Genomic DNA, 23,343 nt, shown 5'->3' on the forward strand with positions numbered 1-23,343 from the left:
TTTTTACTTTGACCTGACCTGTGACGTCATCAGTGACCTCGAGGTCAATGAAATTAGGTTTCGCTCGACAGTTTTTCCGGGGCTATCAGAAGCCGTTTGAATTTTGACGATCAACCCAGTAGTTTCGGAGTTAGGAGGGGGGCTATGAATAGCCCCCCCCCCGCAGTAGGGCGTGTTACACGCAGACCCCAGTGGGGCGCGGGTTAAACCCCGTTCATATGACAGCCCTTTTAGTTACGATAAATTCCCTCATTGGTCTTATTATGGTACCACTTATGGATTTTCTATACTTTGTGTTATTACACCTTTTTGCACTCAAAATAGGCATCTTTTCATTCAATTTCGGCGAATTGCATTCAATTTTAGCGATCTCTCTATTCAAAGCAAATGAGAGATCGCTAAAATTGAATGCAATTCGCCGAAATTGAATGAAAAGATGCCTATTTTGAGTGCAAAAAGGTGTACTAATATGCTCAAATTGCCCCACCTGTCCAAATACCTCGCCCTACGCTACTGAGAACTTGACGCTAATGGAACCAGAAGTTCGTGAGCTATTTGCAAAAAAGCAGGAGGGTCGGCGAAGTTCCCCCCCATCCCCCTCTCTTCTACTGCCCTTTTAAAGGCTCTCATTTCATCATCACGATCAATGTGACAAGTGTAGCAAACTTGTATTTGTATTGTAAACCACAACCCTCAGCAGACAGCTCTGTAGTCTGTACCCTTGGCCGGCAGGCCACCTTCAGGCACCGACCACGCCCTACGTCACACCCCACACCGGTGACGTCATCCCGTCGACGTGTGACGTCACCGCGTCGATCGGTAGCTGGTGACGTCAGGTCGTCGGCTGCCAGGTGTCTGCCGCCCGGCGTGGCCGCCGCGGCGGCGCGCGCGGGGTGGGGTGGAGTCGGTCGGCTGTGCCGGCGGCGGGCGGCGGGGGCGGCGCCGGGGACGAGGCGTCGTGTTCTGGGGCAGAGACCAGCGATGGCGTCCGAGCGGCCTGAGATGAAGGATGGTGAGGACCAGGAGGAGGAGGTGGCGGTGGCGGTGGTGGAGCCGCGGCGCAGAGCCCTCTTCGATCGACACACGGCCAAACAGGTGAGGGCGGGCGCTGACAGGACACGGCGCAGGGGGCCGGGGAGTTTGGGACGAAATACGCTCGACTCAGTGTGACTGCGACATAGGAAATGTTACCAACACCGAAGGGATTCATAAGGGTCCCATCATGACGTGCAGCCATTACATATAAGCTCGCTCGGAATGAGCAAATGAGCGTTCATGATACATAGACTTGCCGTCTGACCGTCTTTCAGACACAAACATCTTCTTAAAGTCTTTCGATAACAATGGCGAAATGTCACAGACGCTTGACATACACAATTCCATTTTATCTTAAATGTCACGCTAACGAGTAAGGAGTAACTGGCGACGCTATACGACGACCCTTCTGCCGGCCAGGTGGGCTGAGGCAAATCTACTCAAATTGTTCGCAGATCGCGGAAAACGGCGTCGGGTCATAATCCACCAGCCTTGACATATAATGGGCATCATTTTGATGCATCCTGAAGCTTTCAAGTCCTACATAGATACCTCAGGTCACGTCAATACATAGATCACAAATCCGGTGCATTGTCAGGGTAGATTTTGAATGATTCAGCAGACTTGAACAACAAAATGAATGAAATTGAACAAATTCATTGATCTCGTTCCTTGGGTTATTATCAGCTTTAGTGAATGTTTTAAAAAATTATTCTATTGTTTTGATATTTTGGCTGGCAGATTTAACTGAATACGAACCAGAAAAGAATCGCCTGTGTTTTTTTTTAACCGAAACATGACAACAATGAAGAGTAATTTTCAAATAGTTCATTTGGCTGAAATTGTTCGAGGGAAGAGGTCAATTAATTTATTCAGTATCAGAGGAGGATGGGATTATTTGGCCGTTTTTTTTTAGAAAACGGTGTATCTCAAGATTGACAACATATTTCTGCACTGTCCTAACGCTGGCAGGGGGCGCATTCATTTTACTCTCCTGTACAGTGTACAGTAAACTGAAAATTACAGAATAACTACTCATTTCTAAATTGTGACGCATTATAAAGATCTGCAAAACGGCCAAAATATCCCACTGGCAGGGCCAATTTGCCGGTGGGGTGGGGCACGTCGGCCGGCGTTAGTTTGAAGTCGGATTTTATGTTTTAGGCGAGTGAGCATCAGTGTCAGCACAGCAATGATGTGTCTTATACACATTATAGAAGTTGACTTGGTGTCGGACTTATGTTCGAACGGCTTGGACTCCGGTCTTGAAAGTGATTTTAACATTGTCGTGAGCAGCTCAAAATGCGACTTCTTTGCACACTCGCTCAATCATGCACTCTCATTAATTTTTAAAAATCATTTTCACAATTTAACTTATAATTAGTGAAGGGGTATTATTTGCAAAAAGTTTCAGTTTTTATAGTTAACCCTCGCCGGCCGAGGGGGGGGGCGGGTGCCGCCCCCCCCCCCATAGGGTTTTTTCGCGATAGCTCCGAACACGCTGGCGATAGAGAGCTGAAACTTGGCATACCTGACCTTTGATCCAAGCCGCATCTTTTGACACCAACCGCATTTTTGGGTCAGGTCAGGTCACTGACCTATGACGTCATAAGTGAACCTCTGCACGGTCTTCAGATGTCGCAACTTCGCAACGCTCTCACTGCCAGAGGAGATGTCACAGGGAAATGAAACTTGCAGGATCTAGTATCCATTATGAGTCCCACAACTTGTATATCTCGGATTTTTCCTAAAGGTCATATGAGGTCAGGTCATTTTCGTGACCTCACCATTATAAGTCAATGGGGAAAAATGAAAACTGCTATTCTGGCGCCGGGAGCGATCTCCAACTATCTCAAGCACACAGAATCGTGATTTTATGCACTCCTTGCAAGGTTAGATGCGTCACTTTTTCAATGTTGACCTTGCGTGACGTCATTTATGACGTCATCAAGGTCATATTAGTTTTTCGTCAATAACTCTTGATCAAATTGAGCTAGCGAGTCGGGAAAGCCACCAATGGACTCAGGAAGACCTGCCGAATCGAATGATATGCGACATGACCTCTTTCGACCAACTTCGTGACCTGGGGGTGCTGACCTGACCTTGACCTGAGGTCAACACCCCAAGTTGACCTGACCCGGACAAAAAGTATATCATTCGACGCGCCTGAGCGAGACGAACACGATGCTGCCAAAATCGGCGCTCTGCGGCCGTTTTTTGCGAAGTTATTCACCAAAAACTGAACCGTACCTTGGGGCACTTGACCTGACCTCAGAGGTCACCGGTTGACCTAGGACCTTAAAATCGGGTACCAATCTCTGCGTCTCGTAACGGCGCACACGCTCGTTTTTTCCGCGACGCGCTAGCTCCACCAGGGGCGAAACGGCGAGGGGGGGGTCGTACCCGCCCCCCCCCCCCCCCTCGGCCGGCGCGTATGTAGAAAACCAATAGGTCCGGCGAGGGTTAAGGAATAGTCGACTAATTTTACTCATTTCTTTTTTGCAATGAATGCAATAGCTTAGCTCTGTCTCAAACCCTCACATCATGTAGCCTTCCCATGTCCGCAAGCAAAGTCATCAATATTTTTTGCGAGCTGCAGATGCGACTCTTCGTTTCATTTGAGCGAATCCCTGGCTGCTTAGTCGTGTTGCATTGCGCAGTCTTACTCTTGACCAGCCCCTTAAAGGCAGACTGTGCCGCAATGCCACCGCCGGTGGCTGTAAACCCACCCAGCTCGGCACTCGCGTTTATCAAGTTGGCCGTCCCAGCATAGCGATCCTGAGCACACCGGTAAGCTGCTCGGCTAGCCCCGGCCAAATTACCCCGCAGTACCATTCTGGAAAAGTTTGTCCATAAAGTCGTTACGACTGTGCGAAAATAGATGAAATTGCTCTTGAAAACGCTCCACACAATAAGGAATGGCGCCACAATGTCGAAATTTGTTCGCAGCCTAAGTACTAGTTACATGCTATACAATTTTATAAACGAAAGTAAAAGTTACCATTTTCTTATGAAGTTCACGTTTTATTGATTTTGAACAAAATCACGAGGGGAGAGTTTTGACATTTGTCCACGGGCTAGCTCCACCAATGACAAATGAGTTGAGGCTAGAGTTATTTCGTTTACTTTTGTTAGATATCGTACAGGTGGGGCGGCGACTTTACACCGCCGCGCCGACCAAATTACCCCATCCTCCCCTATTCATTTTCTCGTAACGATGTTCCTCGCAAAGGCATTCAGCATTATAACTACCATCGGACTTGAACTAATTCGTCATCTCGTATGTATAGATAACGTAAAAACTGCGGAACTTTGTCATCGCATCGCATTAGCATACTCAATGTAAAATGCATCGTTTTTACATATTTCCCGAAAAGTAGATCCCAATTACCTACCTCAGGTCAGGTCACCAGGTCACGAGGTTCCGAATAGGTCCCGAATTAGGTCCCTTCTAATACTTGCCGAAATGCACATTGCATAAGACCTACCAGATAAGGACCAGGCACTCAATGGCTCCAAGATCCCTATTCCCTAATCTCTCAAGGGACTGGTCTGTCTGGAAAATATATATGCATTGGAGCCCAGCAGACATTGGACCCATGATCACTCGGTCGGTTGGCAGTTGAATAAACCTTCTTTGTCCTGCTCCGAACGTGGTGTTTCAAGGCGCTGTTTTACATCAGGAAGTCATCTTTTATGCTCCGGAACGCTTGAATGGACGACGGCCGAAGAAATAACTGGCCGGAACGTTGTGAAACATCTCAACTCAAGACGGGGGCGAAAGTTCGACAACTTACAATCATTTTCGGTTCCTTCAAATACGAGGAAGGTGGATAGTTGCTAACACAGGCACAAACTGCTCTTTTTGGTTTGAATTGCTTCTTTGAAAATCACGGCTGTGGAAGGTGGTATGCCGTCTGTCCCTCATCAGAACTACATGGTGTGTTCGCAAAATTGACCTGACCTTAGGTCACCGATAGCAAAATTCCTAGATATACATTTTGTACATACTGTTACTTTTATCAATCGCTGAAAGTTTCAAGGCGATCGTTCAGTCGGTGTAGCTATGACGAGGAATGCAACTTTTTCTGAGGTGAGGTCACTTGACGTGACCTGCTGACCTGACCTTGAGAGCCCTGGGTCTGAAATTTTTACAACATGTGTAGAAAACATGCATGAACAGGTGTGCCAAAAACGGTGGCGCTTCGCGCCGCTGTTTTTGAGATATCTGCGAAAAACCGCAGGGGGTGGTGTTCAAACAGCCCCCCGGCCCAGCGCGGGATAACAGAGGTTAATGGTTTGTGTAAATGATCGTTGTTGACCTGTTGATTGTGGACTAAATAGAACACATAAGAAATAGTTGACCTTTGTGATTGTCAAATATGCTCTACATAACCATGCACAAATTCTTATCTACCACCTAACAAAACAAGTCTTGGCAGCCTGACGTTTAATTCCATCGATTTTGAATATTTTGATTGTCTACAAATATTTCTCAAATTCTTTTTCTCGCGGAGTGTCACCAGGGCTCTATAGAATGTCGGCCGGTCTCAAATGTCCTCGGCGTAGGGCAGCTCGTGATACAGGCTAGGCGCGCCCAGCACGAACCAATCAGCCTTGAACGGTAAAAATGCAGGAGCAGCAATATGTAGCGTGTTGGGCGGGGCGGGGGCGTGACTTCACTTCTTGGAAAATCCTTGCAGTGCACCACACGCTTTGGCTACTAAGACCTTTAAAAATACCCTTTTTACGGACAATGTATACAGATAGCCACCTCTGATAGCATACAATTGTAAAACTGAAACTTGACCATATGACAATCAAAACCAGGGATGCGGAGCCGGAGCCGGAGCCGGAGCCGGAGCTGGAGCCGCCGGAGCCGGCATATTTTGCCCGGAGCCGGAGCCGGAGCCGGAGCCGTGAAACAATATAGCCCGGAGCTGGAGTCGGAGCCGGAGCCGTCAAAAAAGGGGGCGACTCCGGCTCCTTTTCTTAAGAGGAAACAATTATTTACCTAGTTCGGTTTGACAGTACAAAGCGTAAAACAATGTGGTATTCAAAATAGCCTTGTTATACAAATACAGAAGCAGCGTGTACCAATCCCATCGCCTTTTTTCTTCCACCCGTATTTAATTGATCGCATAGGGAATGTACTGAGTAGAAGCCGGAGCCGGAGCCGCCGGAGCCGGAGCCGGAGCCGGAGCCGCCGGAACCGGATCATTTTACTCGGAGCCGGAGCCGGAGCCGGAGCCGCCATGACATTTCACCCGGAGCCGGAGCCGGAGCCGGAGCTGTTTTTTTTTTCTCCGGAGCCGGAGCCGGAGCCGGAGCCGTCTGAAATTTCCACGGCTCCGCATCCCTGATCAAAACCCTCGAAAAATTGACAATATGTATTTGAGTTTTATTTAGCTCGTCGAACCCATGCTTGATATTTTACGCTATACTTTGGGTGTTACACGTCGGGGAAGGTTTCATTGTTGAGGGAAAGCGATTGGTAACCGTTAATTAAGAGACACCGATTCCATGAGATCGACGTCAAATCAGATAAGATCATATCGCTGTTTACCTGGCACGTCAAGGGAATTGCTCTGAGACGTTTCATATATCATGTAAAGCTTGTTTTGCAGTTTGTTTCACATGGTGCCGGAACTGCCTGCAGTCATCAGACAGATATCATGTTAGTTCTCTAAGACAAGCGAGACTTATTAAGAGGGTCTCCATTGCATTATGTAAGTTGATTTGTAGAAATTCCACATTGCGGGTGGTTTTTGGATGTAAACAAAAAGACACACTTGAAAGCTGCGTCCTGGTGATGAAAACCATCAAGTTGTCACGCGCGTTGTGTAGATCCTCAGCAGTGCAAATAACCCAGATTTCTATTGGCCATCTCGGCAAAATGTACGCCTGCAAGTTGTAGGACTATTGCAGTCATGCAGCGCTGTTTGTAATTACTGTTATATAATAAACCCAGCCCACAGGCCACAACCCCTCAGGGCTTGGCTAGGTTTGAACTATCTTATTTGCGTTAGCACTGACCTTGCTTGACTGAACAAGCTGCCGGTAAATTGGTGTCTTGCACTATCCGTCGACCTCCCAAGAGTTGGAACTCTGTTGAAGCATGATGTTATTCACCTGAATAAATAAAATGATATTTCCCTAGCCTTGCATTTTGGCTTCCATGAAGCGTTAAATAGTTGCATGACAAGAATTTAGCAGAGGTTATCGCCACAAACTATCTTCTCGAATCCTGCAATGACCGGCCATTAGTTCCACCTTCAAAGTGGTTTCGCCGTGAAATGGCGTACGATCACGACTCACGACCAGCCGGTGGCCTCTGAGCCGTGAGTTTCCGGCTGGACCCGTGACCACGCCCGCCGTGGTCACGTCACGTGGTCAGCCAACCGTGCCGGCGTAACGCTCGAATATGCCGTATCACGTGACTTTGCGCTAAGGTAGCCTGCAACGAGAAGGCGAGCCCAAAGGCCAAGCCAGTTATGCAGTGAATGTTGGAACACAAGGGTCTCCAGCTAGTCGTGTAGTGAATAACGCCGAGCTACGGCCGGACGGAACGCAGAAGCCTCGGGCAGTCACGTGGCGTTTGGCAGCGGACTGGCCAGCCAGCCGACTGCCGGTGGTTTTGGCTGCGGTTCAGGGTTACGTCACTGTCTGACGGGCGCTTCGTGAGACAGATATACTTCAGGAGGGATACTACCTGCAGTGTTTTATCAAGACTTGCAATTTTCAATTGTTCCAAACCAACCATCAAGATCACATTATAGATACAGATTTTATGTAACTGTACTTTGATTCATGTGTTTTTTGTTTTAGATGAATTCTCGGCCACGAGCCATGATCACATCAATGCCAAAATATAAGAATATTGGAAGACCTTCTTCCAATATTCTTCCAATTGGAAGAATATCTTAAGCTTACCGACCGTGGGTCTTCCAAAAGGCGAAGTGTTCCAATATTCTTATTTTATGGCATTGATGTGATCATGGCCCGTGGCCGAAAATTCATCTAAACAATAAATACATGAATGAAAAGTATAATTTTGTAAGCAGGTTATTCAAAAACAATTGAACGACTTAACCCTCGCATGTGTAGGGGGGGGTCGGATGGACCCCCCCATGGTTTTTCGCGAATAACTCGCGTAAAAAGCGGCCGATCGCGACGAAACTTTCAGTACCCTCGCATTGATCAATTTTACACCTACCCTGAAAATTTTATGACCCTGACCCAAATGACCTTTGACCTGTGACCTCTTTTCCGAGACCATGTTTGGCCGGAATCGCGATTTCGCGTATGTCGGCTCGCACTAGCCGCGTGTTTGCAAGCTTTTCGTGGTTTCAAACGTTCAAACATGTGATTTGATGTTACTCCCGTGTGTGTCAAGGTCATCTGAAGGTCAGGTCAGGTCATTGACCTTTGGTGACCTCGGGTGACCTCGGGTCACTTTTTCGAGTTTTACATGTTTCTAGGCTAGTTTTTGGAGCTGAATTCGAATTTAGCAACCATTTGAACATTTACGAAGTAGTTTTGGTGCCTTCGTAACATGTTACGAAGCTGTCAGAGGCGGTTGACACGTACTACGAATACCTGTCACGACGCCTACTGGTTGACCTGACCTGACCTGACCCGACCTGGTCTAAATGCTTCAAGACATCATCTGTGATCAAAACTAACACGATATTCGTGATCAGCACCCCGAAAAACCCCTTAGCAGCCACACTTTACGACTTTCTAACAGGTCCCGATTTTCCCGACTTTGGGTCATTGACCTGACCTGGAAGGTCAACCAATGACCTTGGACCTTAAAATTGGGTATCATCGGCTTCCTCTCGTCACGGGCAACACGCTCGTTTTTTCCGCGAAGCTCTAGCTCGATCAGGGGCCAAACGGCAAGGGGGGGTCCAACCGACCCCCCCCCCCTACACATTAGAAGCTGGCAAACGCCGCACACATGCGAGAGTTAAAAACCTTACATTTAGCAAGCACAATTACACAATAAACGAATTAAGAAGCGATAACTGTATAGTCGACTACCTAATGGTGTTCCACTTTTCACAGGCAATTATTGGCCTGGAGTGGTAGGCTGTACCGCATCACACGGGCTAATTTAACAAATTATAGCTTTGTCCCAATGCTCACAATCGACACGCTTAGTTGCGTGATAAACGGCACAACTTAGCGCTCCGGTCAACTGATAGCTTCTGAGGAGTGGAACATCATTCTGTAGTCGACTGTACTATAAGGTGCAGTATGGAGACTGCACCTTTCCATCTTTAAGTACCTACTTGCGTACGGAATACGGCAAAGTTTAACTAAATGCCTGCTAGCCGAGTCAGCAAAGAAATAAATCGTTTATTACATTAGGTTTCCTCCATATTGTTAGAAATAATTGCCTGACAAAAAGAAGAAGATAAAAATAGCCCTTTTGGAAATGAAAGTAACTGTGACGACTGACGGTTGTGATATTGTATGGCCCACTGCAGTGACGTGTTTCCGTTTATTTCCGGCAGGTGGCAGCAGCGCTGGCCTTTTCGCAGACCCACTCGGTGATCGGAGCGGCCGTCGCCTTCATTAGTGTGTTCATCATCCAGGAATCGCAAACAGAGAACGGCCACCTGTCGGTCGGTAAGCTGAATCCGGGCTTTTGAACACCTGAAGTAATCCTGATTGAGTATAAAAAGACAGTTAACAAAATGCGCACTGGATAAGATCGATGCCCGTGTGTTTTGTCGAAAAAGCAGATGATAAAATAATTGCAAAAAATAGCCTACCTGGTTAGGCATTAGGGGAAGTTGGGGCAATGCCGGAGTTGGGGCAAAGCCGAAATTCGAGATATTTCGAAAACCGTAAGACATGGATGCCACCTGTCAGTGATGCTCTGAAGCTTAAGTGACTACAATCATCGCAGTTTGTTACGAGTCGTCATTCGGAATACTTCGGCTGTGAGGGCGCCAAGAGCGTTTTCAAGGTACGCGTTCCTTGTACTACATGCGCCTTTGAAGCTGCATTTCTTACTCATTATGCTACCGTTTGTCTGGCCAATTCGGTCAAGTAATCTTCAGCATGTCTTTGCATAAGTGTGCTGCCTATTTGAAATTTATACGGCACGTTGAAAAGTTATGGGCCTGGAAATGAAAGTATGGCTGGCTGGGGTAATGCCGAAAACGTGCAATTACGCACGTTAAAGCACGCTACGTGGACTTTACTGCTGTAGAATAGCAACGCGAATTTTTAGTCACACAAATTACACTTTCAACCGACACAACGGCCTGTTACCTATAAGGAATTATTTACCTGGCATTTTCTTATTATATCACACAATTTTAACTTCCAGTGTGCACCAAGCGTCCTCAAGCTCTTAAAACGCGTGTCAGCTTTGATAAATTCTGGATAAAGTTTGAGATAAAGTGGCAAAACATCAATGTCGGCATTCCCCGTGGATCATTTCTCCCATTTTCGGCTTTCCCCGCAGTCCGGGGCAACGCCGAAAAAGTCACTTCTTTGATATTTTTAGTTTGTGCGCTTAACGGTATGCGAATTCATCAAATGCGCCTGGTATGTTTGAAAGGCAAAAGACTGGCCTCTCGAATGACGCCAACAAGAATAGCTTATGTTGTCTACATTGCGTGCTACGGGCGTCAGAAAAAAGGTATTCGGCATTCCCCCAACTATACTGGCAAACATGGTAATGCAGTCATAACTTCTTATTTCGCTCTTGATGGCAAGTTTTGTCTACAAACGCTTTCAAAGACACAATTATTTATTGCTCAAAATGCATGCAGAACAGTGAAATACATTGACGTCGGTTTTTTACACGGCTAGCTTTGTTAACCCGCGCCCCAGTGGCGGTCTCAGCCAACTTCGCCCTAGTGAGGGGGGGCATATGTTACCACCCACCTCTAACTCAAAAACTAAGAGGGCTAGGAAGACGCGGTAAAAAGCAGTCGATAGCTCTCAATGCGTACGTTTGAAAGTATTTCGATCATTTTTCACCTTAGAGCAATATTGGGGTCACCAGAGGTCATCAAAGGTCAAAATTTGCCAATTGTCATTATATTTTTCAGAAAACATGCCGCTATCTCAGGAACTATGGTAGCTAGAAAAACGTATGGAAGAGCAAACGATAGCTTTTGAACTCTTCTTTTGAAACGGTCATTATCAATATTGACCTCAGGTCAACGGTTTAGCCTGCAGAGGGCAAAAACTCCAAAAATAGCTGTTTTTTTCGAAAAGTGTTTTTCGGCAATAACATTCGACTACAAAAAGCCACGATATTTCTATTGCCAGAATCGTGTTCCCCTCGCCGAGACGCGTCGAATGAACTATAATTTGACCTTGAAAGGTTAACTTGAAAATTTGACCTCAGGTCAAGGTCATGACCTTACCGGAAAAGGTCATGTTGCATATCAGTCGATGCGTCTCAACAAGACAAACACAATGAGACCATCCTCAGCGTTCTATCTCTTTCCAATCGCGAGTTATTGGCAAAAAACTGTTTGTAGCCTCAAGTGACCTCGGATGACCTGTCTAGAGGCTATCAGCAAAAATGACACCTTGGTCATCACGAGTGGACTAAATCATTGTGATTCTGAAATATTTGGACTGTTCCGATGCGTACACACGGATCTAGAGGCATTTTCATTTTTCTCCATTGACTTGTAATGGAAAGGTCACGCCACTGACCTGACCTTAGGTCACGGATATAAAAAATCCGAGATATACAAATCGTAGGCGCTAATAACAGCATGCAATCCACCAAGTTTAAAACCTTTCTGACAAACACTGCAGGCTGGACATGATTGCAAACTTTTTTTTAGGCTTGGTCAGTTAACTTGACCTGGTGACCTGACCTGACATGACCTGGGGTCAAAAATTTCACACATTGTCCAAAATTGATGTACCAAAAGCCAGGGTATATAGAACAACGGGTACACCAACGACGCGGAAAGCGCCCATTTTACCTGGATGAGTTACATGGTAGGTGATATATTTTTTGAATATGGAAAAAATAGAGTATTCTATTCTGACGAGTAAAACCAAATCCATAAAGCAGTTATTTTCTAAATATATGTACCAGAAATAACATACTGACCATCGTTTAAAACTTAGTCTAAAGTTAGTTGAAAAGCGTATAGTTGATACTAAGATGGAAGGAATCAATGGAAGGCGGAAATGGCGCAGCTGTTTCATTCTTAAAACGTGTTCGCGAGCAGGATTCACGTAATGCTAGCGACATCTATTAATGTAATCGGGGACGCTGATTGGCTGACCGAGTCCGTGAGCAGTATCACTTATGTACGCCAGTACAGGGTTGAGGCAATGTGCGCATGCGCAGGAACTTGTGCTCTCATGGAGGGGCTTTTGGTACCTCGGGCAGCGCCCAATGCTTTTTGGACCTGTTATGGCCTCCGCATCGAAAAACGCTAGATAAAAAGGTTGTAGAGGAGGCTTGAAGCTACCTTTCCCCACAATAATATTGGCACTTTATCTTTTAGCTTAAGTGTGAGGCTCGCTTGAAAAAGGTCGATTTAACATGGAAACCCTATGGGGTAGTAGTTTTTGAGCGCCCATTTGGCCTAATGCTGCCAACTGTTACTGGCTACCCCTGCCAAAAGCTACCCCAAGCGGCGCGGCGCTACGCGCCGCGGTTTTTTATTTACACACAAAAAACGCGACAGGGTGGTAACATATGCCCCCCCCCCACTGGGGCGAAGGTTAAGGTAGTCTTATAACATGTTAACACTGTTTCCGCAGGTTCTTTGCAATCTATTTTTCTCATTTGAATCTAGCGTGCAGACTTCTTCCGACACGTATCACATGTAGGTACGATCACAACATACACCTTGACATTGCCTGAACAGCATGTCCAAACAAAGGACTAGTGATTTCGGCACCTGAAGCGCCCTCAGAAGCCGAGGAAGATCGGGTCGAAGGCGGGTCGCGACCTTTGGGAGAAGTCGGCGACCCTGCGGCACCCCAGCCCTCCAAGCGACGCGTACCCGCTGGCGCAGCGGTGCTGGAAGATGGTCCGATGTCCCAGCGGCTCCTCCGGCGAGGGAGGTGGCGCGTCCTCGGTGGGAAACATGATGGCGTTGCTGCGCCTGGATGGGAGGATGCTCCGTATTGGTCTTGTGACGTCATCAGATCTGGCTGGCACCGGAGCCGAGTAGAGCTGGCTGAAGACGGTCCACAGGATGACGCACATGAAGCAGACGTGGCGCACGCCCATGCTGAAGCCGGTGCGGGAGAGGCCGCTGAATGAGGTGACGGCGGAGCTCGGGTCGGCTCTCTTCGAATGTTGAGGTCTGTTGTTGCTGACAAAGTGCGGCAGCAGTTAACTGCCCACGATGGTAGCGGCTGACTGCTACGGTAGTGGCTGGACCTGCCGTGGTAGCGACTGTCCCGGCTGCTGCAGCGGCGGATCTGCTATACAGCTCGGGGAAGGGACAGAGGGGGCGGTGTGCTTCTTGCACTCGTTCGGCTCTGTCAGATCTGAGGCCAGTCTCGGGTGACAACGCTGTCGGAACAGACGCCAGACAGACACTGGAACCGGTTAGTCTCCGATGGCTCCTCGGTCTCCGCTCAGTATTGTGTTAACACGTCACCGGATCGATTTCATACGAAGTCACTGTTTCGCTGCCGCCAGCACTGTCTAATGTCAACACCGTCACTGGGGCGCAGTTGCCAAAACTGAATACGACGTCACCGGAACGCTTCTGTCAACACTGTCTGCCACGTCACTGGAGTAATGCTACCGACACCGCGTATGACGTCACTGGGGTGCCCCTCTGAGACAGGCTCTGAAGTCAGTGGCCGATCGGGTGTCGTGCAGCGGTCGGTAATTGTTCTGCAGTCTGCTCGCAGCCTTCACGCCGTTTTCACGCTGCGTTTATCAGTGCCGTGACTGAATGCACGCGTCACCTGCCGGTAGCAGTAACGATTACACCACTTCCGAGAGCTATGAGTCGTGAACTTCAGGGAATCTGGCCGTTTTCTCGGTGATGGGGAACGGCGACGATGCTGCGACACGATCAAAGTCAAGGCTTAGTGACACCAGACACAATACGTCCACTAAACTTGGTGATGCGACTCTCAGACTTCACTGCCAGATCAGCGCACACACTCACGAGTCCACTTCTCCGCACAGCTTCCGAACTGTATCTCGCGCTGGAACCTTCCGTTGACTGGGAGCCAACAGGAGCGGGCCCAGCACTGGACCCTGGGGTACGCCGTCTGCAGCCCTGGCACCGGTGGCCGTCCGTGGCCCCGTCGAGGTCAGGGGGGCTCCGGCTGCCAACTGCGCTATGGCCGCGGACCTGGCGACGGCCACAGCGCGGCGCAGCTGCCGGCTCCGACTGTTTATCGGCACCGGACACTTCCGTCAGAGATCGGCGAGAGCACGTCCTGTGCGCTCCAGGGGCACCGAATTTGACGAGTTTTTATCTAACGAAGGAAACGGGACCAGAGAGCAGCGGAGCAGCGCCTGGCGGACAGTCTACATATATTTAGAAGCAGGAGAATAACACTCCGGGAGAGGTATTGGCGCCTATAATGGGCATGCATGTAATGACCATGCTTCAAAGAAATGCTGAACGTCATCCAATTTTGTCCAATCATATTTTTCCAACTCTGAGAAGAATGCTATTCTGAGTCACGAGCTTCATTTCCCTGTTGGCCCTGGCAGAGAGCCCATGCCAACACTCTGGGTCTGTTTCTATAGTCCCAACTACTCCAACGCCGCAGTTGACCATGGGCAGACTGTCACAGGCAAATCCGTGGTCTGTCGATATAACGTCAACATAAATCAATAGCTCAAATATTGCTGTTAAATTAATGCATTAAAGGGTAAAACGTAGCAGATTTCTCGACAAGGCATAACTAACACCTGACCCTCCGTCCCGTGCGCCACAGGCGAGGTCACGTGGGTGGTGTCGGGCCTGCCGATTGGTCTGGTGGCCGGCAACCTGTTGTCGACGGTGCTGACACCTATACTGGGCTACCGGCGGCTGGTTCAACTGGCGGCGCCCGTCAGCATCTGTAGCTGGTTGACGCTGGCGCTCAGCTTCCGGTTCCCGCTGCTGCTCGTCGCCAGGGTCAGTGACCGGGGGAGGGGTGGGTGACCCGGGGGAGGGGGTCAGTGACCTGAGGAGGAACAATGGACTGCCGCTCAATAAACTGCGGGTCAATGGACTTGGGTTAGTGACCTGGGAGGGCAAGGACTGGATCACGGTGACTATAAAGACTGGATGCTCAACATGGATGTCAGTGATTTGAAAGGATTGGATTCACTGACTTTAAGCTTTCAGTGAGCTTAAGTGCAAGGTCAGTGAACATTAGAGACCGGGGTTGGCCAGGAACTTCGCTTGAATAACTTTTTCCCATACCGTCTCATTTTTTTGCCCATGTGACCTGTAATGACCCGTGTGATCCGTCTCCCATTGTGACCCCGTGTGACTCTGTGTGACCTGTTGTGACCCGTGTGACCTGATGTGACCCATATGACCTGTTGTGACCCGTGTGACCTGTTGTGACCCGTCTCCCCACCTGACCTAGTGTAACCCGTATGCCCCGTCCCCAGGTGGTTCTCGGCGTGGCGCTCGGCGTCACTGACGGCCCGGTGCGGGCCTACATCAGCGAAGTGACGTCGGAGCGTCTCCGCGGCCCGCTGGGTATGCTGCCCCACATCTGCATCACCATCAACATGCTGGCCGTCTACGGCGTCAGCTCCCAGGTCAGCTGGGCGGCAAACGGGGGGAGGGGGTGTCAGCCTGGATGGGGAGGGGTGACAGAGGGGACGCAGGGAGGCCGGGTCTGTACGGGAGTATGGGATGGAGAAAATTGCGGTGATGATATAGCAGACGAGTTGAGAAATGTTCATGAAGAGCAGCTTATCATCTGGAGCACATGTCAGTGGCAATAAAAACGGTTGTTTATTTTATGCACTCTGTTCAAAGTGATTGTGTTCTGCTGTGCTCTACCAGGGGGTGTTTCACCCGCCCTTACATTGCCCGGTGTTCTTTTCCAGACCTCTTGGCGTAACGCAGTTCTGTTCTGCGGTATCGCGCCGTCAGTGCCACAGTTTTTAGCCACACTGTTGCTGCCAGACGCTGCCAAATGGCTGCTGGCCCACGGCTACCCGGCAGAGGACGCCAGAAAATCTATTCTATTCTTTCGGTATGTGTCCACGCCGTTTTTTTAGTCCTTTTTATTCGATATTAGATTTTTAGAGCTTTTTAGAGAGGTTTTGTTTCATAAATCCACGTTATAAAAGCACATGCTATTGCAGCAATGTATGTTGTGTAACGCTTATACCAATTTCGTAAATGTTAAAAAAGGAATTCAAAATAAATACATTTCCTGTAGCATTTCCTTGCTTTTTACTTATCAGCAAGCACGCAGCCCCGAGTGAGCACCATGTAGCGGCCTGCTGTCAGTAACAGACCGCCTGTCCGCAGGGGCCACCCCGAGACGGCTGACCTCGAGGTCAAGGCCATCCTCTCCTCGCTGAAGGGCGACGTCAGCTCGCGCAGCCCGGTGCTAGTGCGCATGCGCGCTGTGCTGACTCAGAGTCGTCACCGGCGGCCATTTCTGCTGCTGCTCGTTCAGCTGTTTCTGTTTGTGTTCAACTCGGGGGAGGCTATCGCCAACTTCACAACGGTAAGCATGTGCAAATCGCTGTGTTGTCCTGCTAACACGACTTTTTAGCAAATTACTTAAGAAATAGATTACATTACTTGCGGTATACATCCATCTTGAATTAATAGAAATGCTCTTCTGCGACACCGTCATGTTGTATCAAGGCTATCATATCAAAATTAAACCCCAGCATGCAGTGTCCCAAAATTGAGTTTTGTCTTGGGTGTCAGAGGGGAAAATTACCCACCAAAAAGAGGGGAGAGAGTGGAAAACTGCTGATTCGATTAGATCAAAAAGGAGTGAGAAATGACGAAAAGCATGCATTTTATTCTAGGGTGTAGAATGTTTGATGCTAACTGGGCATCCACACAACTGTCTTTCTATAGGTAAAAAATCTATGTTTTCTTGGTTGGGACTTGGGAGTGGAAAATTGTTCTTAAAAATGGTGGTGAGAGTGGAAAATGAATTTCATTTGGATGTCGTTTCCCACCCAAATAGACAAATTTTGGGACATTGCAGCATGTATAAAATGTAAATAGCATAGCCGATGCAATGGCATGTTTGGTTTTTGCTGAACAATTTCGTCTCCATAGACTTAGGCAGCTGGTTTACTTAGATCTGTTATGGTTTAAAACGGCGGTGCACCAAGAATAGGTGAAGAGTGAAGAGTTGTGCCGCAAATAGGTACCGCCGTGATGTTGTGACCCGCACGGCCCATTCTGCAGGTGATTTTCGCGGCGGCCACCAGCGACAGTAACCCGTACTACAGTACCATCTGGGTGGTACTGGCCCGCCTGCTGGGCTTCTTTCTCTCCGCCTGGCTGATCGAGCGGATCGGCAGGGTGCGCCTTCTGCAGGCGTCAGCGGGGGTGCAGGTGAGGACTGGGTGCATCAGAGGGGGCGCAGGTGAGGACTGGGTGCATCAGAGGGGGTGCAGGTGAGGGCTGGGTGCGCCTGCTGCAGGCGTCCGCGGGGGGTGCAGGTGAGGGCTGGGTGTTTCAGGGGGTGCAGGTGAGGACTGGATGCATCAGAGGGGGTGCTGGTGAGGACTGGGTGCGCCTGTTGCGGTGGTCGGCGGGGGTGCAGGTCAGTACCAACTATCAGCGTCAGAGGGGGTGCAGGCAGCGACTGGGTGTGTCAGCGAGGTGAAAAGATAGGACTTTCATTAGTGAAGAATGGGGAGGGGAAGAAACCTTTGAGCAGCTGACTTTTTAGGCAGCCGTTTTATGACAATGTGAGCCTTGTTTTTGACTGAAGCATCCCTCTAAGTCCATATTTCATTTGGACCTTCATTTACCAGCTTCATCAGACGGATTCATTCTCAGACTGCAAATTGTAATTCAAATTGCAGGTGTTTCAGACTAAATATTCCTCTAATGTATCCATTTTAGGCTAATTTTAGGCTAAGTTTAGGCTTATGAAGGTTAGTGAGCACACGGTTATTGCTCTACGTCATTATTTATCCTCCCCTTGTTGGTCAGATGTTGGGCAGCGTGCTGGTGGGTTTCTTCTTCTACTACCGCTCCTCGCTGGCGGCGCACGGCTGGCTGGTGCTGGTCGGGGCGCTCATCATCTTCTTCACCTACGGCGTGGGCATCGCGCCCGTGACGTGGGTGTACTTCTCCGAGCTGACCGCCAGCGCGGTCCGATCCGTCAGCCTCAACGTCCTGCTCGTCTGCTTCGGACTCATGATGTTCAGGTCAGTGCAGGGACCCACCACCGCAGATTGGCTGTGTCTTTGATGGTGCAATTGATTTAAACGGGTCCGTCCCTGTCTCTTTTATCCCTTCTGTCTGTTGTGTACGCCTGGGCAGACTATTGATAAAAACCATTCGCTGATAAAAGCCGTTTTTGATTACTATTTGGAAAAATTGAGTCAATCTTATACTCGAAATAACATCTTGTATATGCCTATTCTAAAAAAAGGAGCAATCGCATGTTGTTCCACACGGCTCCTTACTTCAACAGTTGAGCTGCACGTGACCACCTCCTGCTCCCACTGATGATATTCACAATGAGTCCAATGACTTACTCGTACACAACCCACTGTAAACACTGTCATCAGTGCACCTAGTGACTGCTGCTTGTACCACCACAGACAGGTCACCGGCAAAATGCAAGTCAGATCATCATATGAACATGACCAGTATATCCAGACGTAATACAGATCTGCTAACTGTTTTACGTCAGCTTGATGTACTCATTGACCTTTTCAATAGCATTGCAAATGTTTTGGCGTTGGTAATTGCTTAGTAACTGCCCTGGCGAAATTAAAAGGCATCAATGTTTGTCAGCCAGATACATTAGCATCATTTTAGGTGTTTTACATCATTTATGAGTCGTTTCTTTGTATTATTGTCAATTGCATTTTGATTAAATTGCAATATGCCACCATCCGACGTTTCCAGACATTTAAGTAAAATTAACGCCTACAATGCCAGTGTATGTAGTTATGTATGTACGTCTGACTGAAGTCGTCGCTGTCTATTTCTCTGACGTTCTGTGTCATTTCCCGCAGTTTCGTTCACTCGCACGTGTGTTGGCTCTGACGTTCTGTGTCCTTTCCCCCAGTTTTGTTCACTCGTACGTGTGTTGGCTCTGACGTTCTGTGTCCTTTCCCCCAGTTTTGTTCACTCGTACGTGTGCTGGCTCTGACGTTCTGTGTCTATTCCCTCGTTTCGTGCACTCGCGCGTGTGTTGGCTATGACGTTCTGTGTCTTTTTCCCGCAGTTTTGTTCACTCGTACGTGTGGTTGGAGTCCGTGTTGGGAATACACGGCGTGTTCTGGGCGCTGTCAGTGCTGAGCGTTGTACAGATCGTGTTCGCTCAGATCTGGCTGCCCGAGACTCGCGGACTCACCTTGGAACAGATCCAGAGCAGGTAAAAACCCAATACTAAACATGGGCAGGTAAAACTACCAATAGATCACCAGCTCTGAGAACTGGGGAGTGGGGACTCACCCTGGAACAGATCCAGAGCAGGTAAAACCTCAATTCTAAACCTGGACAGATAAAATTACCAATAGATCACCAGCACTGAGACCTGGGGACTCACCTTGGAACAGATCCAGAGCAGGTAAAACCCCAATACTAAACCTGGATAGGTAAACTTACCAATAGATCACCAGCTCTGAGAACTGGGGAATGGGGACTCGCCCTGGAACAGATACAGAGCAGGTAAAACCCCAATTTTAAACCTGGTCTGGTAAAACTACCAATAATCACCAGCTCTGAGAACTGGGGACTCACCCAAGAACAGATCCAGAGCTGATATTGCCGAAAATTACTCCCTTAGATCTGGAGACTCACGCTAGAGCTGCATAACGTCTCACTCTGTTTGAATTTTGTTTGTCATCTCTTGTTAGTAAATGACGGGCTGATTGCCAATAGTTTTTTTGTGAATTCAATGGCTCATTTTGTGTGTCTTTTTTGCGTCCAGGTATTTTGAAGGAGCCCAGGACGAGAGTGACAACGAGTCAGAGAAGGCACATGAGATGCATCGCGAGCCAGCTCAACAGAATGCAGTGTGAAGCATGAGGTCTGTGTAGAGGCGTCTTTTGCGTGTCATCGACCTTGGGAGGCTGCCCTTGTTCTCTGTTAGCGTTTCTCCATATACACCACATCCGCTTACTTTTAGTTTGTTTTACCCTATAAAACACGTCAGTATTACCCAAACCCAAAGTGATGACACGAACGAGAATGTCCACGACTAATGTGGATCACTTAGGGACCGTCACAGAACATTTTTTTTTTCGCTGGCGCAACAAGGAAATAAAGGGATCCCTGCTTATAGGTGGAGATGTTTGTAATTTTAGTTGCCATACCGTAGCGGCAGTTTTCAGATGCAGGACGCACAGATGTCCGTCAATCAACATGACGCACAGAGGACCCGTAGAATCGAAGCGTTGAACTCTGGAGTCCTGCGATATCAGGCGCGAGTATGAGCTGTGTAAGCTGTGATGACCCCGCACGGTAAAACGTCTGGCTGTTCGCGGGCCTTCGGTGGCTGCCTGGTGAGGGGGGGGGGCAGCGTCCGCTGGGTGCGGTATATTTGTCTGTTTAGGTCACCAGTGGACGGGTGAAGTGTTGATGTTTTGTTACCGCGCAAATACCTGCTGTGACCGCAAACATGACATTGTGCAACGAATAAAGGTTAAGTGAACAACGTAGCTGTTATTGGGTCTAGAAACGATTGTAAACATACACATGGCTACTTTTAGACCTTCATGTGAAGCTAGGACATTATTCATGTCAAGAAAAATGTCCAACTCTGTAACACTTCAGAATGTATGCACCCTGCCCGCAATCTCCGATTCACGCCGCATGGCCACTTTTCGTGGGTTGCCGGCTGAACCAGCTTTGCGTAGTGGTCATTGGGCTTGCAGCCGCTAGATATTCCGGCTTTCTTTCCGATGAAGCGTAGCTGCGTGCTGCATCGGGAAATGAAGCGAACAGACCAGATTGTTTTGTTCTTTTATTCCAGCGGGGAGGAAGGTGTCCGTATAATATTTACAGCACACGTGGATGGAAATTGGACGAGCAAACAAGCCCATGGACGTTGAACACAACGAATATCGAACGATAGATTTGACAAAGCTATTTAGCGGCTTTCTTTCTCGTAATCATTGTGTTTATATAGCTAGGGGAAGGGTTCATATTCTAGTGTCCATATCCGGATCCCCGGCCGGATCCACCGGATCCGCCTCCATAGCCGGATCCGCCGTGTCCGCCCCCATAGCCGGATCCGCCGGATCCACCGTGTCCGACATCAGCGCTGTACTTGTAGGAATATCCACCGCCGGATCCGCCGCCGTATCCACCATGTCCACCACCGTATCCGCCGTATCCACCGTGTCCACCGCCGTATCCGGATCCACCAGAGCCGTGTCCTTCGGCGTAGATCTGTGCGTTTCCGCCGGCAAATTTGCTGTATCCCCCGCCGTAACCCTTTCCACCGCCGCCTCTGGAGAAAAAGATTAACATTTGTAAATTATTAGAAGGATGAATAACCTGTTGCTCATTTCTATCAGAAATAGAAATATCCTTCTAATAATCTTATTAACAATGCTCAGCTCAACGTTCAAATACCTGAAATCATTTGTAAATTATTTCTGTCCTCATTTCTGTAACACAGTGATCAAGGTATTTTCGTACCGAAAGCTTTGTGTGTCTAAATATACATTTGACTAATTATTGTTATCATTTATCCTAAATTAACATTTGTGTAGCGCTTATGCTATGCAGTCAAATTATATAGCCCGGGCATACAGTCAAACTATATTTCATGATTCTGACCCTGACTCTTATCTATACGTCCTTTGTGTATATGAATCATCATTTTTCCCGTTTTTTTTTGTAATTTGCTTGCTTCAACACAACACCACTAGCAACATTTTTATACTCTACCAGCAAAGTCATAGAACATAAACCAAAATCATAACGACCAATACGAAGAGAAAATATAGGATTAATGGCAACCAGCTATGTGGTACATGTGTGTGTCATTTTTGAACTACTTGTTACTTACACGTTCACAGCGTGTCGATTTTTCACACCGTATTTAGCACCTCCCCATGCGTTGTAGCTGAAAATAAGATCAAAGAAACATGCTATTCGTGCGCCATGGATAATTTGCATTTAAAGTTACCAACGCGGTGACGAAAAGTTAGCAAGACTACATTTTGAAAGCAACATGCAAAGGAGCATTTTAATTACAAACACAACACAAAATTAAGTCTCCTATACATTCAGGATGGGAGTAGATTTGATTTTTTCTCTGTTTTTTTCACATTGATTCACCAGAGCTGACCATGAGCCATACCTAAGGATAAGAAGGTCAAACTTTGTCATCTTATCAGAATCATTTGAAAATATTCACTCACATTTCGACGTTGGCGTGGCTCTGAGCGCCCCCATAGCCTCCGGCAGCGGCCAGGGTCACACACACCGCGAGGACGATAAACTGAAAACAATTACAGGGTAAGATAGGTCACTGAAGAACTGACAAATAGTGCAGTGTCCCTCCGACATGAGCCTTATTTTGGTAAGCTTTCTGTGTGTCTTCAGTGGCACGATGCACAATGCGAATCTCTTTCAATTCGTAAAGCCAGTGTTGTAGTATCTTACCTTGAACATGTTTGTTCAGCTGGTGCCTGGTGGGTGAAGTCTGTGTCTCTGCTAGCCATTAGCTAGCGTTATATACAGCTGGTGACCCCCCCCCCCCCACCCCCCAGGACGGGGTCAGGTCGTGACCTCCCCGTCACTGGGAGATATTGGCTCAACACGTGTGTCGTGATTTGAACGGAAAACCCCGAGGGTCCTGACACGGTCAACCAATAATGACAAAGCGAACCGTGAGGGGTTGTTTATTAATGTGCTCACCTACATAGATGAAGGTAAAAATAGCCGCTTTCACCACGGGTTATCAGGTGAATGCGCCAACCTGGACCAAATATGCACTAAGTCTCTTTTACAACAAATATCTTCATATATGAAGATATTTGATATATCATGTGTGGTTTTTTAATAGAAAATAATGACTGGTAATTGGACAAAGTCACAAATCAGGTATATAAGCGACTGTGAAACCCAATCTGACAATTTTACTGATATAATTGATAACTAAGAAACACAATGAACAATGAACTTAATTTGACCAAAT

The 23,343-nt window shown here is 47.9% G+C and overlaps 2 protein-coding genes across 2 annotated transcripts; one reads left to right on the forward strand and one right to left on the reverse strand.

Moving 5' to 3' along the window:
• Positions 1–882: 882 nt before the first annotated feature.
• Positions 883–20,847, forward strand: LOC122369486 (facilitated trehalose transporter Tret1-like). Its single transcript, XM_043344275.1, has 10 exons — positions 883–1,095; positions 9,558–9,672; positions 14,959–15,140; positions 15,626–15,778; positions 16,073–16,221; positions 16,503–16,704; positions 17,409–17,558; positions 18,165–18,382; positions 19,414–19,563; positions 20,122–20,847. The coding sequence occupies exons 1-10, from the start codon at positions 982–984 to the stop codon at positions 20,210–20,212; spliced, it is 1,524 nt and encodes a 507-aa protein (XP_043200210.1). The 5' UTR covers positions 883–981; the 3' UTR covers positions 20,213–20,847.
• A 296-nt stretch (positions 20,848–21,143) lies between these two features.
• Positions 21,144–22,852, reverse strand: LOC122369487 (holotricin-3-like). Its single transcript, XM_043344276.1, has 4 exons — positions 22,809–22,852; positions 22,565–22,644; positions 22,210–22,266; positions 21,144–21,645 (listed from the first exon to the last, which is right to left on the reverse strand). The coding sequence occupies exons 1-4, from the start codon at positions 22,815–22,817 to the stop codon at positions 21,342–21,344; spliced, it is 450 nt and encodes a 149-aa protein (XP_043200211.1). The 5' UTR covers positions 22,818–22,852; the 3' UTR covers positions 21,144–21,341.
• Between the last annotated feature and the right edge of the window lie 491 nt (positions 22,853–23,343).

The sequence above is a fragment of the Amphibalanus amphitrite genome, unplaced genomic scaffold, assembly GCF_019059575.1.
Source record: "Amphibalanus amphitrite isolate SeventyFive unplaced genomic scaffold, NRLGWU_Aamphi_draft 001041F_arrow, whole genome shotgun sequence".
NCBI classification, from domain to species: domain Eukaryota; kingdom Metazoa; phylum Arthropoda; class Thecostraca; order Balanomorpha; family Balanidae; genus Amphibalanus; species Amphibalanus amphitrite.

Excerpts from the sequence above, each read along its gene's own strand:
- LOC122369486 (XM_043344275.1), top strand. The coding sequence starts at position 982 with ATGGCGTCCGAGCGGCCTGAGATGAAGGATGGTGAGGACCAGGAGGAG. Across the intron at positions 1,096-9,557 it reads ATCGACACACGGCCAAACAG|GTGGCAGCAGCGCTGGCCTT; the intron begins GTGAGGGCGGGC and ends TATTTCCGGCAG. Across the intron at positions 19,564-20,121 it reads TTGGAACAGATCCAGAGCAG|GTATTTTGAAGGAGCCCAGG; the intron begins GTAAAAACCCAA and ends TTTTGCGTCCAG.
- LOC122369487 (XM_043344276.1), bottom strand. Across the intron at positions 22,267-22,564 it reads AGCCACGCCAACGTCGAAAT|CTACAACGCATGGGGAGGTG; the intron begins GTGAGTGAATAT and ends TCTTATTTTCAG. Across the intron at positions 21,646-22,209 it reads AATCGACACGCTGTGAACGT|AGGCGGCGGTGGAAAGGGTT; the intron begins GTAAGTAACAAG and ends CTTTTTCTCCAG.